Source organism: Apodemus sylvaticus, chromosome 5 (assembly GCF_947179515.1).
Source record: "Apodemus sylvaticus chromosome 5, mApoSyl1.1, whole genome shotgun sequence".
NCBI lineage: Eukaryota > Metazoa > Chordata > Mammalia > Rodentia > Muridae > Apodemus > Apodemus sylvaticus.
The window spans coordinates 17442276-17456902 of NC_067476.1; the positions used below are offsets into that span (position 1 = coordinate 17442276).

Below are 14627 nucleotides of genomic sequence, written 5' to 3' on the forward strand. Positions count from 1 at the left end.
CACAAACACCTGAAGACCAAGAGAAAAGAACTCTGTCATTACCATGCCAGACAGGACAGAAGAGGCAGAAATGAGCAACTTCTTAGAATCTGGGGCCACTTGTGGGGACAGTTGTTATAAAACAAAGTTCAACAGGTTCAAACTTGGCAAGTTACTTAACCCTTGTTTTCTTTTCTATAAGATGGTATTACCTACTCAAAAGAATTCTTATAACAGTATAGTTCATATCGCAAGTTCAAAACAGCTTCCAGGCTGAAAGTAACAGACAGCAGCTGCAGTCACTGTTCCTAATGACTCCAACAGCAGACAGTTCCTAGGTAAAATGAGGAACTGTCCTAAGGGAGAAAATCAGGATATACAGAAAAGTTAGCAAATAAAGGTATAGGATCTTAAACATGACTTTTGAAATATGTACATATGTATATTATATTTACCAAATAATTAAAAGGAAACAAAGCAGAATTTCTACTTTTTGAAGGTATTATTCAAAGTAATTAGATTTACTGAGTATGTGAGCATGCCTATAATTCCAGCACACAGTGAAGTTAAGACAGGGATTACTGGGTTCAAGGCTGGTCTGGGTTTCTCAAAAGACAAGTAAATAAACAAAGCTAATGATTTTCTTCTTATATTATCAAAAATTACATTTATTCAAAGTCAGTTTTATTTATTTGCTGTGGATGCCAACTGTTGAATAATGTGGTTTTTTTTTTAAGAGCCTATGCATACTAAGTAAAATGAAGAGTTCTGAAGCCCAGTCCCAGTGGACACATCTACAAAGTAACTAACACTTCTAAGGCTTAGGGAACACTGAAAAAGAGTAGGCAGAAAGACAGCCAAAGAATTAGCAAGTTTTCTGTGAGACCGTGTCTCTTAGTAACCCCAGAAGCTGCACCCATAAAGTCCCATCAACATGACTGCCTAAATATGATCCAAATATGGATACAAGCAACATACACAACAAAGTAGATAGCATAAAAACTACCAGGTCTTAATTTTAGACAAAGAACTACCAGCAACTAAGGGGTGCTAAAAGTGGGAGAAATAGTCTTCCTTCCCCAAGGAAGACTACACCAACTGGTTATCCAATGCCAATGGAAAATAAACACACACACACACACACACACACACACACACACACACACACACACCATTTTACAAACTAAGCAGATTATATTTAGGAATATGTATGTATATAATATATACATATAACGACGATAAATAAAAAAAGAGGTGAGGAATTGAGAGAGCAAGGCAAGGGCAGTAAAGAGCTGGTCACTTTTATGTGGACTCCTGGGCTTGGACTGGTGGCTAGGCTTGTGAGGCAAGCAACCTCACCTTTGAGCATCGTGATTCAATTTTTTTTTTTTTTTTTTTTTTTTTGTGGTTTTGGTTAATCTATTCAGTACCACTGCTGGATAAATCTATCTTTGTGTTGAACCACAATATTTTGTTTATGGCTGTATAGTAAGACTTTCAGTTAGGTAATGAGTGCTTTATAGATTATTTATACTATAGCTCAGGTTGGCCTTCAACTCACTACAGCTCTTGCCTCAGCCGCCCGAGTGTTTGGTTTCCTCCTTTCACAAATTCACTTTTACCATCACAACCTAGCTATGCTGATAGGTGATACAGACCATTGCATATATGACAACAGTGAGTCTCTGGTTCTAAAGGTGTGCTGTATCTCTTCATTTAGCTCTTTTTTGAATACAACACAACAATATTTGTGAAATATTGTTGATAACTCTCTCTATATATATGATTCGTTATTTAATTGGTAATTGGTTATCTAATTGGTTAATTGGAAATTAACACTTCGAGCTTCATTAACAGCTATCATTTCTTATTTAAAAATTTAATCATCTTTATTTATTTCTGTGTACATGTATGCAAGCTTGCACACATAAATGTAGCACAGCACATGTGTGGGATCCAAGGGCAGCATATGGAAGTCAGTTCCCTTCTTCTACCACGTGAGTTCTGAGGACTGAACTCAAATTGTCAAGCTTGGAGGGAAGTACTTTTACCAACTGAGCCATCTTGCAAGCCCAACATGGGTCATTTTATGCTTTAAAATCTTCAGTACTTCTATTTATTTTTGAAATATATCATAAATTGTTATAGGCTGAATTACGCAGCTGTGCTACAGAACACCAGAGTAATCCCCTCCCCATCTGCCTGTGTTTTGGCATCTTTTATATAATTTTCCTCTGCCCTCTCTAGCCTCCCCTTCTAGATAAGAGTAAGTAAGAGTAAGATAAGTATACCACATGTTTCTTCTAGGATATTGTTTATTTTTCTTCCCATGAATGATACCATGTGATAATTATCTACCTGCCCTTGACTAGTCTCACTTAACCGGATTAGCTCACAGAGCCATCCATATTATAAGACACGATCTCCTACTTTCTCAATAGTTGAATATTTGTGTGTGCGTGTGCGTGTGTGTGTGTAAATTTAAAGATGAGGTAATTTTGAAAATTTTCCCAATACTATAATTAATCTAGACTCTTTATGTTCACATACTTTTTTCAGATTTTTAAATTATTTACATGTGTATGTTCCTATGTGAGTACAGGTACACATGAGCATGTATACACGGGTTTCCTCTGAGGCCAGAAAAAGGTGTCAGATATCTTATACTTAGAGTTATAGGTGCTTGTGAGCCTACAGACACAGATACTGGGATCTACATTCTGATTTTCATGTTAGAGCAGCAAGCGCCTTTAGCCACTGCACCATGTCTCCAGTCCCATAAGTTTGAAAAACGGGCTAGGTGGTGAAAATTAAATACTTCAGAGGCAAAAATAAATAAATTAATTAATTAATTAATTAATTAAAAAATAAAATAAAATAAAAAAATAAATCTAACCTATCCTAATCAGACTTCCAATGAACATAAAACCAGAAGGAAACAAGTCAAACTATGAAGAATTAAAAGCACAGGAGATTCTAGAATAGCTGGACCAGAAATCTCATGCAAGATTTAAACAAACAAACAAACAAACAAAACCCACATCACAGACAAAGCACTGAGGAAAGGACAAAAACCCAAATTAAAAACAGCAAGAGAGAATAAGTGAAACAGTTTAAGGGCAGCAATTAGAGGTATGTGGCAAGCAAGCCAACAAATCAAACAGGAAGGAACCCCTCTGAGTAATGAAGACCACGTCTGACCTGTCTTAGCAGAGATAAAGTACTCGATTTATCTTAGGAGCAAAATAAGAAAGCTCAACATCTTTTTAAGTATTTTAAATACTGCATTTGTTTAACCAAGCATGGTGGTACATTCCTCCAATCTCAGCACTTGGCAGGCAGAGGCAGGTGGATCTCTATAAGCTACAGGCCAGTCTGCTCTACAGAAGTACACAGAGAGACCCTGAACTAAAAAATAAAAACAGCCTGCAGGAGTTGTTTCTCTCCTTCCACCATGTGGTCCTGGAAACTGAAGTAAGACTGACAGGCTTGGAGCTGTTCCACAGCCTTCACTGAGCTGTCTCTCAGGCCCCAAGGAAATTCATTACCTTTATGTCTCAGCATCACAGCAGTGACACCAAAGCACAGACAGCTCAGACAAGAAGGAAGGATATAGAGGAGAGAAGAGGTAAGGGGGGGCGGTGCTGGAATAGAGGGAGGAAGGGAGGGAGGGACGCAGGGAGGGAGATACAGAGCCTAGGGGGGCAGTCACAGCCAGTTAGAAGTCATAAAGTTTTCTATATGAAATCCAAAAGGTATAAAAACTGCTAAAATTTATTAGGGACCGTGGCGAAGATTGATATTTTACATCAAATGCATTTTTATATAAAAGAAGAATAGAAAATGTAATTAAAAATATACTTACAGAATCTATAGAAAATTATTAAGAGGAAAATGTGCTAAAGATATGGATCATTATGGAGAGTATTTTAAATGTCATCAAAAGAAAACTAATAAATTGGATACCATGTTCAACAAAGAGCTGTTGATTCACTTCAGTGAAGTCCAATCAAAATATCAACCTGGATTTTATGAAAGTCAACAGCAGTTAAATTTGTATAGGAAGGTAGAAACCAAGAAAATTAAAACATTATGTAAAGAAACAGGGTGAAAAACTTTCTAGAAAGCTACAAGGACTATAGTTAGTTAACACAACAAGATATTGACACTGAGAGAAACACACTAACCAATACAGCACATAAATAAGACCCAGGCAAACAGGGAAACTTGATATATGACAGGGCTGGCACAAGAACAAAATGAAACACCAAGCAAACACAAGGGAAAGAGAGGATACTGAACATGCATGTTAGAGCTGAACTCAATACTTGAGTGGGAACAAAATAAATAAAACTGGATCTCAACTGTGCACTACTCATAACAAAAACAAACAAACAAACAAACAAAAAAACCCAGGTTTAAAATCTAAATATGGAAGACAAAATTTAAAATCTTTGTCAAAATAGCAGACAAAGATATTACAAAAGATATATCATCTCATCTCTCAGGAATGAAGACAAAATTCTAAAATACACCAAGACCAATAAAATGTAAAAAAAAAAAAAAAAGACTTTATAAAATGGGCTGTTAACATTAAGAATCAAGAAGAAAGAAGAAAGCAATGTTCACAACAGATAAACCCACATCTAGAACCTCCTTAGAATTTTAAAACCTTCTCAGTGAACTAGGAGAGAACTACTTTGAATACTTTAAAGGGCATCTCTGGAAAACAATCTATAGTTTATATTATTACACTTACATTATGATGCTGTTCCCTTTACAACTGGGAACAAGAAAAAAATATTGGCTCTCCCCATTTCTGTTCAGCATTCAACATAGCACTCAAGGGCCTATCCACAGCAACAGGAGAGAACTAGAAATGAGAACAAAAATTCAGAAGGAAAAATCACTACACACAGGAGGCATTACTGTTTACACTTCCTAGAGAATCTCAGAAGTAGGACTCATAACTGACATTAGCAAGGTCAAGGATACAGGGTCAACATCAAAACAGTGACTGTGCATACAACAGCACAACAAGGAATTGCAAACATAGCACTAGAAAGGAAAGGTTCTATTCATATAGTTAAAAAGTAAAATACCTATAAATAAGTGACAGAAGATATGCAACCAGCAGGTGAAGAAAGGCTGAGGAGAGTAAAGGCACCATAAATGAGGACAGATACCATGTGCGGGGGTTAAAACGCTCAATGTTGTTAGGATATTCTCTATAAACTGGGGTGTGAGGTCAATACAATTCCAATCCAAACTCCCCCACATATTTTTACAGAAACTGATTAAACTACCTGTAAAATACCCCTCTCTCTAAAAAAAAAAAAAAAAAAAAGTTTATTTTAAAAAAAATCTTGAAAAACAACCATAGTAGGAAGATATATGTGAGCAAAAGTCATTTCTCACTCTAAAGCCACAATAACTAAGACATCAAGGTATAGGGATTAACAAATACCTGTATATCATAGTAAATAGCCATAGGACACATTCACCTACCAGGGAGCCAAAGCAATCCAAACAGGAAAAAGTGTGTCTACAAAAGTAGTAAAAAGACTGGATAACTGCACATCAAAAAGTGAACAAACTACCTTATACCAAACACAAATGTTAGTTTTGGATAGTTCTTTCACCTATACATAAGTTTTGCAGAATATAGAATAAGAAAATATTACAAGACATGGACAAAGTTTTCTTATAGAAAACCAAAATTAATCATAACAGGATAATACTGATAAAATTTATCAACCTAAGAAGTTCTGCTCATCAAAGGCCACTATCATGAAAGTGAATGGGGCTGGAGGGTGGTTTTGAGTATTTGCTGCTGTTGCAAAGTACCCATGGAGTTTAGTTCCTAGCACTCAATGGCCACTCACAACTGCCTGTAACTCCAGTTTCAGAGAAACCAATGTTTTCTTCTAGCCTCCAGAGTTTTTAGGCATACACATGGTGCACAAACATAAATATATACAAAATACTCACCCATATAAAATAAAAATGAATCCTAAGAAACAAAAAGGAAAAAGAGAATGAACAAGCAATTCCAATTCTGAAAGAAAATATTTCCCAACTGTAAAGACCTAGAACTCAAACTCTATAAATAATCAAACATTGGACCAGATTCTTCATGTGCCAATAAACATATTTTTAAAATGCTCATTAGTCACCAGAGAAATGTAAAATAAAACCACCATGAGACACAATGAATGTCTAAGATAAAAAGGCAGCAACACAAAAAGTAGGTGCACAGAGCAACTGGAGCTCTCAGACACTGCTGACAGGAATGTTAAATCATATACTTCCAGAAAACGTCTGGAAATCTCCTATAAAAACTAAGTAGACAACAAAATACCTTATATACATGACATGGAAATACTGGAATGAACTCAATATTTTCTACAATATAAACTAATTTTAAAATGACAAAAAAAAAAAAAAGACCCGTCTTGTGATGTAGCAATTTATTTTGGTTTACCTAAGAATAAAAATGCATGGCCATAGACAGCCTTGCATCAGAAGGTTCACAGAAGCATTACTCCTTGGCAGTCAATAATTGGAAATGCAACAAGAACAATATAAACAGCAATGTAACCATGTAATGAATTAACATTCAGAAATATAATAAAAGAAGGATGTGTTAACCCAACAGCATGGGTACATCTCAAAACAAATTCTGGCTGTAAAGAAGCCTTGCAGAGAATACATATGATTTAATTTATGAGCCAGGACAGAGGCAAGAGGGACAATGAAGACTGAGGGAATATTCTGGGGTGGGGGGAAGAAGTAGTAGCACTCCATGTTTTCATAATGATTTGGATCACAAAGGCATCTCTGTTTGACAAGATATTGAAATGACAGAATTAAGATCTTGTACTTCCAGTCAGCCAGGCTGACCTGACCCATTCTGGCTGCCTGCCCTGCCCCATGCAGGGCAGATGACACCATGATGGACAGAGTTTGATGGAAAGGTGGGAAAGATGAAGGGCAGAGCTATGCTCATACTGTGGAGAGAGGCGGAACTGGAGACATGTCTCAGTGGCAGGTGTGACAGAGGGCTGAGAGGCCTACAGCAGAACATGTGGTTGCTCAGGGGGGTCATCAACGAGGTGCTGTGCAGCACCTGGAGCTTATGCAGACTCAGCCCCTAAACACAACGCCTAGCTGTGGGATTACCTTGGCTCTGACCAGTGACAGATTGGACCTCCGTAACGGACCACTGTGGTCCATTAGGCCACAGGAGAACATGTTGGTATCTGTGGTCCATGTTGCAACCCAAGATCCATGTGGACATACACGGTTTGTGCCACTGACTGAAGTTTGGTGATGTCCTCGAGCTTTGCTGCCACTGAGGGCCATACTGATGTGAGTGGCCTGTGCTGTCACTGAGGCCATGGTGATATCCATGGTCTGAGCTGCCTCCCAGGGTCTTGTCTGGATCAATGACCTACTACAGCCAGAGGCCATGTTCCTGGTTTGTACTGTCACCAGAAACCATGTGGAGGCCTGTGACCCACAATCCCACTGACTATAAAGAGCAAGGAAGCTACTTTTGCAGTGATATTGATGACTGCAGGTGCACAGACGAGGAAGAGGGACATGGAAGGCTTCTGGATGACCCCTACTCCTCCCTCAAGCTGACCCCACCCCCAACAAGTAACAGCCTAAACAGGAAACCATTGAAGAAAACTCTTAAAAAAGTGTGACGGATGTTGAAGTTAGCTCTCCACAATTGTTGGCTTCTGGCAGTAGTGTGGGAGGAGAAGGACTCAGTTCTATTGAAGATGGGGAGAGCCGAGCGGTGGTGGCACACGCCTTTAATCCCAGCACTTGGGAGGCAGAGGTAGGCAGATTTCTGAGTTCGAGGCCAGTCTGCTCTACAGAGTGAGTTACAGGACAGCCAGGGCTACACAGAGAAACCCTGTCTCGAAAACAAAACAAAACGAAACAAAAACAAAAACAAAAAAAAGAAGAAGAAGAAGAGAAGGCAGGCCACTGAGAGTTTGACCATGCTTCAGTGAGTATAAAGACAATACAAATTGGATTTGTTTTATTTTTGTTTGGTTGGGGTTTTTGTTTGTTTGTTTGTTTTATGTGTGTTATGTATGTGTGTTTTCTTTTTGCTGGGAAGTGAGTGAAATGGTGTATATGATATGAAATTCTCAAACAATCAATAAAAATCGTAGGTTGGGGGAACAGATACTTCATTGTACATAATTTTTCTTTAGAAAGATTGGGAAAGACTATGAAAATAATTGTTGAGCTATGATTTGATGATCATAATACAGACATCAAATTTCCAATGTAAATAAATAGGAGCAAATGAATTAATGACAGAAAGTATAGGTAACAACACCGGGAAAATGGTATATTAAAAAAATAAGCCAGACAAAGGAGATCAGGGCTGATTATAGGTAGTGATCTGGAAGGCTTTCCTAACCAGTTCACATTTGAGCACAGCCAGCTGGGGGAGTGTCATACAATTACCCAGAAAAAAATCCAGACAGATGGAACACAGCCCAGTATGCCCAGCTGACAGAGAGTAAACTGAAGCAGGAACATGTGATAAAGAGAGGTAAACAGGGTCAGATCATGAAGGACCTCGAACTGCAAAGACTTCTTCAAAGTGAAGCTAGGAACGTTTAAACAAGGAGATGTTTGTTACATATGGGTAGATAATGAAGCTGGCATGCAGGTCCATTTAGTTACACGCTTGCCTAGCATGCTCAGTGCCCAGCGCACACACCTGTCCCAGCACTAGGGAGCTAAAGGCAGGACAGTCAGAAGTTAAAGGTCAGTCCTCAACTCTAGTTTGTGACTTGAAATAAGTGAAACCATCTCTGCTCAGTGAGCACTACAGAAGAGGCATGGAGAGAATATGAGTCAGAAGATAGGGAGAAAGATTGCTACATGCTACCTTCAAGGTCCAACACAGCCACTGCTGTACTAGACTTGCACAAAGACTAGGCTTGAATGTCACACATGCATAGAGGAGGGCTAGTGGGACCCTATCCCACCTTGCTCAATGATTGGCTACAATGTATTCAGTAGGAGAATCATAGTCTTTAGATGTGTACTGAATGGTGACTCAACCAGGATCCTAGGTACAGTTCAAAATCAGGATCATACAAACAGGGTCTAAAGCCCTGGTTAAACTTTGTGTGCCACAAAACAAAACAGGTGTGATCATGAGAAAGAGACTAATGGAGGGGGGAGGGAGAACAAAGGTGGAAGAGAGGTAGGAGACAGTGAGAGGTGAGTAGTAAGAATGCACTATATATAGAAGTGAACACCAAAAGGAGCATACCATGGTTGTCTCAGGAGGGGCCCTGCCAGCGCCTTACACATACAGAGGCAGATGCTAGCTGCCAACCATTGGACTAGGCGTGGGGTCCCCAATGGAGGAGCTGGAGGGTGGTTTGGAGAAGCTGAAGGGGTTACAGCCCCATGGGAAGAACAATGAAGTCAGCCACCCAGATGCCCCAGGACTCCCAGGAACTAAACCATCAATCAAAGGATACACATGGTTCCAGCCAAAAATGTGGCAGAGGAATGTCTTGTAGAGCATCATTGGGAGGAGTGGTCCTTGGTCAGGTGAAGGCTCAATAGATGCCCCAACAAAGGGAAATCGAGGGGGGGAGGGAGGTGGGAGTGGGTGGGGTAGAGGGGCATATACTTGGAGGCAGGGGGGTGGGAGGAGGGGATGGGGGTTTTCAGGGAGGGGGGAAACTGGGAAAGGTTTTAGCATTTGAAATGTAAATGAAGATTATATTCAATAAAAATAAAAAGAACGTACTGTATGCATGTATGATAATTTCAAAGAATAAATTACAAGTAATGAATACTTTTAAAGAATATAGTCTGGTAAGAGCAGGGAAGAACTAAGCCTGATGCCTTAGTATTCCTTTATATGTAATGAGTTAACCACTCTCGTACAGAGCTAGAGTGAGACTGGCTTATGTAACCTACTTGGGAGAATGGAGAAAGGTCATTCAAAGCCTTTTCTGTGCTACAGATGAAGAACACCAATGAAAGAAAATGCATCTAGGAGGTTGTTCTCATTTCCTTCCAGCTGGTGTGATAAAACACTCTAACCAAAAGCAACTTAGGGGAATCAAAGGTGGCTTAATTTCCAGGTCACAGTCCATCACTGAGGGAAGCCAAGGCAGGCACTTAAGGACAGGCCTTCTTGCTATTCTATAGCATTATGTCTGGCCAAGAACTCACTTCATGGTCAAAGAAGCAGTGGCCAGGAATCACAGACGATGCTATTTGTTGGTTAGTAGGCAGACTTATACTCAGCTAGCTTTCTTATACAGTTTGGGACCACTTGTCAAGGGAATGTTGACACCCACAGTAGGCTGGGCCCTCATATGCCAAGACAATCCCCATGATCTAGGGAATTCTTCAGTTGAGATTCCCTCTCTAGAAAATGTGTCAAGTTAAAGCCAACCAGGATAGTGATTAAAACTAGAATAGGAATACTAACAGCACTATCTCACCATTAGGAAATGGAGGTATTGCCAGCCAGTGGGGCCACAAGCCTTAAATACCAGCACTTGAGAGACAGAGACAGGCAGGTCTTTGTGTCTGGGCAGCCAGGGCTACACAAAGAAACCCTGTATCAAACAAAGAAACAAAAAACAACAAAGAAAGCAAATGGTGCTTTTTTGGATCACTAGCATTAGCTGGAGGTAGAAAGAGGTCATCAAATCCTAGACACATTTGAATACAGAGTGAAGCTGAATTGGCTGTTGAGTGGGAGCCATAGTGTGTGAGCAGAGGAGAGAAGTCTAGGGCAGCATTCAGGTTTTAACACCATTAATGGTGTTGCCATTAAATGAATGAGAAAGGCTGAGAAATGAACAGATTTGGGGTATTCATTTATAACTTTCTTTACAAATAAGTTAAGATTCTCACATGTGCATCAAACAACACATGTAATAATTATTTACTCATGAAAGTTCTTTCCTGCTATTTGTTGGAGAGACTGCCTGGCGGGTGACTGTCTGCCTTATAAGCAAGAGGACAAGAGGTCGGATTCTTAGAGTCTGTTCCTTAAAATAAGGGTATGACATGAGCCCGAGCACTGGGAAGTTGTGTACATGGAGACAAGTAGATCTCAGGAGCCCACTGGCCTCAGGAATCTAGCTTAAATGATTGGTTCTAGGTTCACTGAAAGGCCCTATCTCAAAAACAAGGGATAGACCAATCAAAGAAAATATATGATGTCATGTTTAGGGCTTCATATCTGTTTGCACAGGTGCGCAAACATGTATACATATCCATACATGTACGACACTCATATCATGCAGGTGTCTTATGGATGGAGGATTGGAGATAAGGAGTGGTTAAAGGAGAGTTGCATTTACCATTATTCGTTTAATTAAATATGTGTATTATTTTAGTCATCTACAAAAAATGTTGATATGCTGGAAATCTAAATTCTGGTATAGAAAAATATGAGTAATGTTCCTCATATTTTGGTATGCTGTGTACTTATTTCAGAGCCTAAACACATTCATGACTTGGAAAAAAAACTTTAAACAACCATGTACAAAATGTGAGCATGTGAAAAAACAAGAGTCTGTCCCTATAGTTGCATACAGATGGTAGGGTTATACAGGACTTTCTTCTTCTGTTCCTGTGCAGCACCTTTTCAGTTGGGCAAGAGGAAGTTGGTTAGTAATGAACAAATACTGATTATATAATTTAGAACAAGAAATTTAAACCAGAGGTAAGTAAAAGTTCCTGAAGCCTTTGGTTGTCTTCACTGGCCACAGTGCTGTGCTTTTAACTGGATTCTGGATTTTGACTGGATAACTGGATTGTTAATAAATGACCATCTGATTTTTTTCATGATACCACTGGCTTAGGCAGTTTGCTTTCAGGTATTTCACAGAAAATAAATGACCCTGGAATAAGCATATAACTTGAAATTAACTTAAAGTGCCAGGACAACTAGCCCAGCCTCAGCCCCTGTTGGCTGTCAGGAGGCTGCCTACTGTTCTGTGCACTGACCTTGAGCCAGCTAGTCAACATAGAAAAAGCTGCCACTCCACAGCCCAGCAGGACTGAAGTGTTCAAACTGTTCTGTGTCTAAGAGTGCAACCCTTCCAGGGAGGAAGCTTAACTGAGCACACAGGTCTCCTGCCAGCTCAGCGGCTCCTCTATGTGAAGCCACCTCAGCTTACATGACTTCTCTTTCCAGCTTTCCTCTTGCCCTGTCTGAGCACCAATGTCCCAGTCTCCAGAAAGAAGGTGTGTGCTCCATTCTCATGCCCTTCAGGTGTGATTCTCATACTGAACAAGTCTCACTGGGACTTGTTTTCATCACAAATTCCTAGCCTCAAATTCCTTGAGTCTCCTCCCATGGCTGCCATTGAGTCAGCTTCCTTACATTCTGAAATTGACCTCAGAGAGCCAAAGGCAGAAGGTTCTTACTCATCACGCATTCCTATCGTCACTTCCCCATGTCCCTGCTAAATTTTTACAGATACCTTTGTCTAGAATTAAAAGGTTATAAACCTTATGTATACATTCATGCATAGGATTTATGCACACCTGCTCCTCAACAACAGCCTCGTCATAAACCTCAATTCTGGCAAATACAACTCTGTGACCTGAAGTGCTATCTCCCAAAAGCTGAACACACTCATGAGAATTAGAAAACTGACGGGGTTTACTAACAGAGTTTCTAGGAAATGTGAAAAACTAAGAATTCCCTCAGAATAAATGATCTAAAAATGTGCTGGAACAATGGGGTTGGACAGGGTGGGGGTATTAAAGAGACAAAATTTATCTTTTTTTGTTTCAGTAATTACTATGTGCCAGACATTTGCCTAAATTAGTCAGGATATAAACTAAGGGTTACTACTACTGATTATATATTCATACATCCATACATATATAAATACATACACATACACACACACACACACACACACACACATATATAAAATGACATTTAGCAAGGTTTAGAAACTTTCAGCAACTGTTTGGTGGGTCTAATATCAGAATGTGAGCTTCCTGGTTTCCTAGTTAATTCTCTTTTCATCCCACCACACAAATCTCAGTACACCAAGGCTACCAAAGCACCGCCAACGTCTTCACTCAACTATGTCAGTGATACACAGGCTCTGTCACTTGCTATTTCTCTTTACTTATTTTATTCATGTGGATGAGTATTTTGCTTGCATGCTTGCTCTGCCTACTACCACGTGCATGCCTGGACCCACAGTGGCCAGAAGAGCATGTTAAATTCCATGGAGCTTGAGTTCTTGACAATTGAGAGCCACTGTGTTGGTGCTGGGGAACCAAACCCAGGTGCCTAGCAAGAGCAGCAAGTGCTCTTAACCACTGAGCCATGTCTACAGTCCCGAGTTTAAAAAGCACACATCACAACATACAAAAGTAGGAAAAGACAGCCAACAGGGTATTTGGGCAGGGGAAGGGGGTTGGCTGGAGAGATGGCTCAGTGGTTAAGAACACTGACTACTCTGCCAGAGGTCCTGAGTTCAAGCTCCAGCAACCACATGGTGGATCACAACCATCTGTAATGGGGTCTAATACCCTCTTCTGGTGTGTCTGAAGAGAGCTACACTCATATACATAAAATAAACAATTCTTTAAAAAAAAAAAAAAAGAACAGGTTATTCTAGTATGAGAGATTTTTGTTTGTCCCAATCTGTCCTTTTATACCATCAACCAAATATCCAACAAGGAACTATATAATAAAAATTTTAAAGGTTTTTGTTAGGTTTTAGGAAACAATCAATTAATTGGGAAATCACTGCAGAGCCTGCATACCAAAATGTGAGGCTGAGTTCAACAAAACTATCCCTAGGGAGTCCTTTCGAGTCACTTTCCAGCCAAGAAAAGACAACCCAAGCGCAGCTGCACTGTCGAGTCAGCTAATGAAGGCTCGCTGAGGAAACTTCAGCATCATACTAACTTGGTTTGAGTTTTTAACAAGTTCTAGTCATTTGTATGTAGCGGTGGGAACAACATATAACTCAAACTAAAATATTTTGGAAGCAACCATCACTCCTTCTGAGTATGAATTTGAGAATGTTTACACAAAAGGAATTGGCAAATATGTATTAATATTCACAGGCCAAATTACCTGATTTAATAATTTTATAACATAATTTATAATCTATCAAAATATTACACATTATATCACAAATACATATCATTCTGCCAATTAAAATTAAATATACTTATATTTTCACATATAAATTCAGCAATGTCTCCTAACTCCACTACTACTAGGAAATACTATGTGCTGCAAATCAGAAATACTGTATGCATACAGTAGAGAGGCAAAGACTAACACCTGGCCATTCCTGTATGTCAACAAGCCACTGTTTCCTGCGTCTCTTCACCTCATTCTTTAGTCTTGACATGACCCCCATTACCAAATCTGCTTTGCCTCTGAAACCACTGCTTGAGACTCTCGAGTTCTGAGCCAAACGTATGGGTCGTCTTATAACTCCTACTCCACTGTACTCAGCCCTTGATTACCCCTTCTTCCCAGCCTGTTCTATGGCTCACGTCAAGACTAAAGGCCCAGGTCTCTCTCCCTTTCCTGCATGAGCATGGCTGACTGTAGAAGGCTCTAACTGCTCATTTTCTCTGTG

General features: G+C 39.6%; 1 protein-coding gene across 10 annotated transcripts in view; it reads right to left on the bottom strand.

Annotated features, from left to right (window-relative positions):
• Dennd1a (DENN domain containing 1A) overlaps window positions 1–14627 on the bottom strand; it is a 480683-nt gene that overhangs the window by 264314 nt on the left and 201742 nt on the right. The window contains exon 3 of one of the 10 annotated variants that reach the window (XM_052182393.1): window positions 5971–5992. The exons of the other annotated variants lie outside the window; for them this stretch is intronic. Coding sequence (XP_052038353.1) covers window positions 5971–5992 — 22 coding nt within the window. The remainder of the gene's footprint in view (window positions 1–5970; window positions 5993–14627) is intronic. 10 annotated transcript variants of the gene reach the window in all.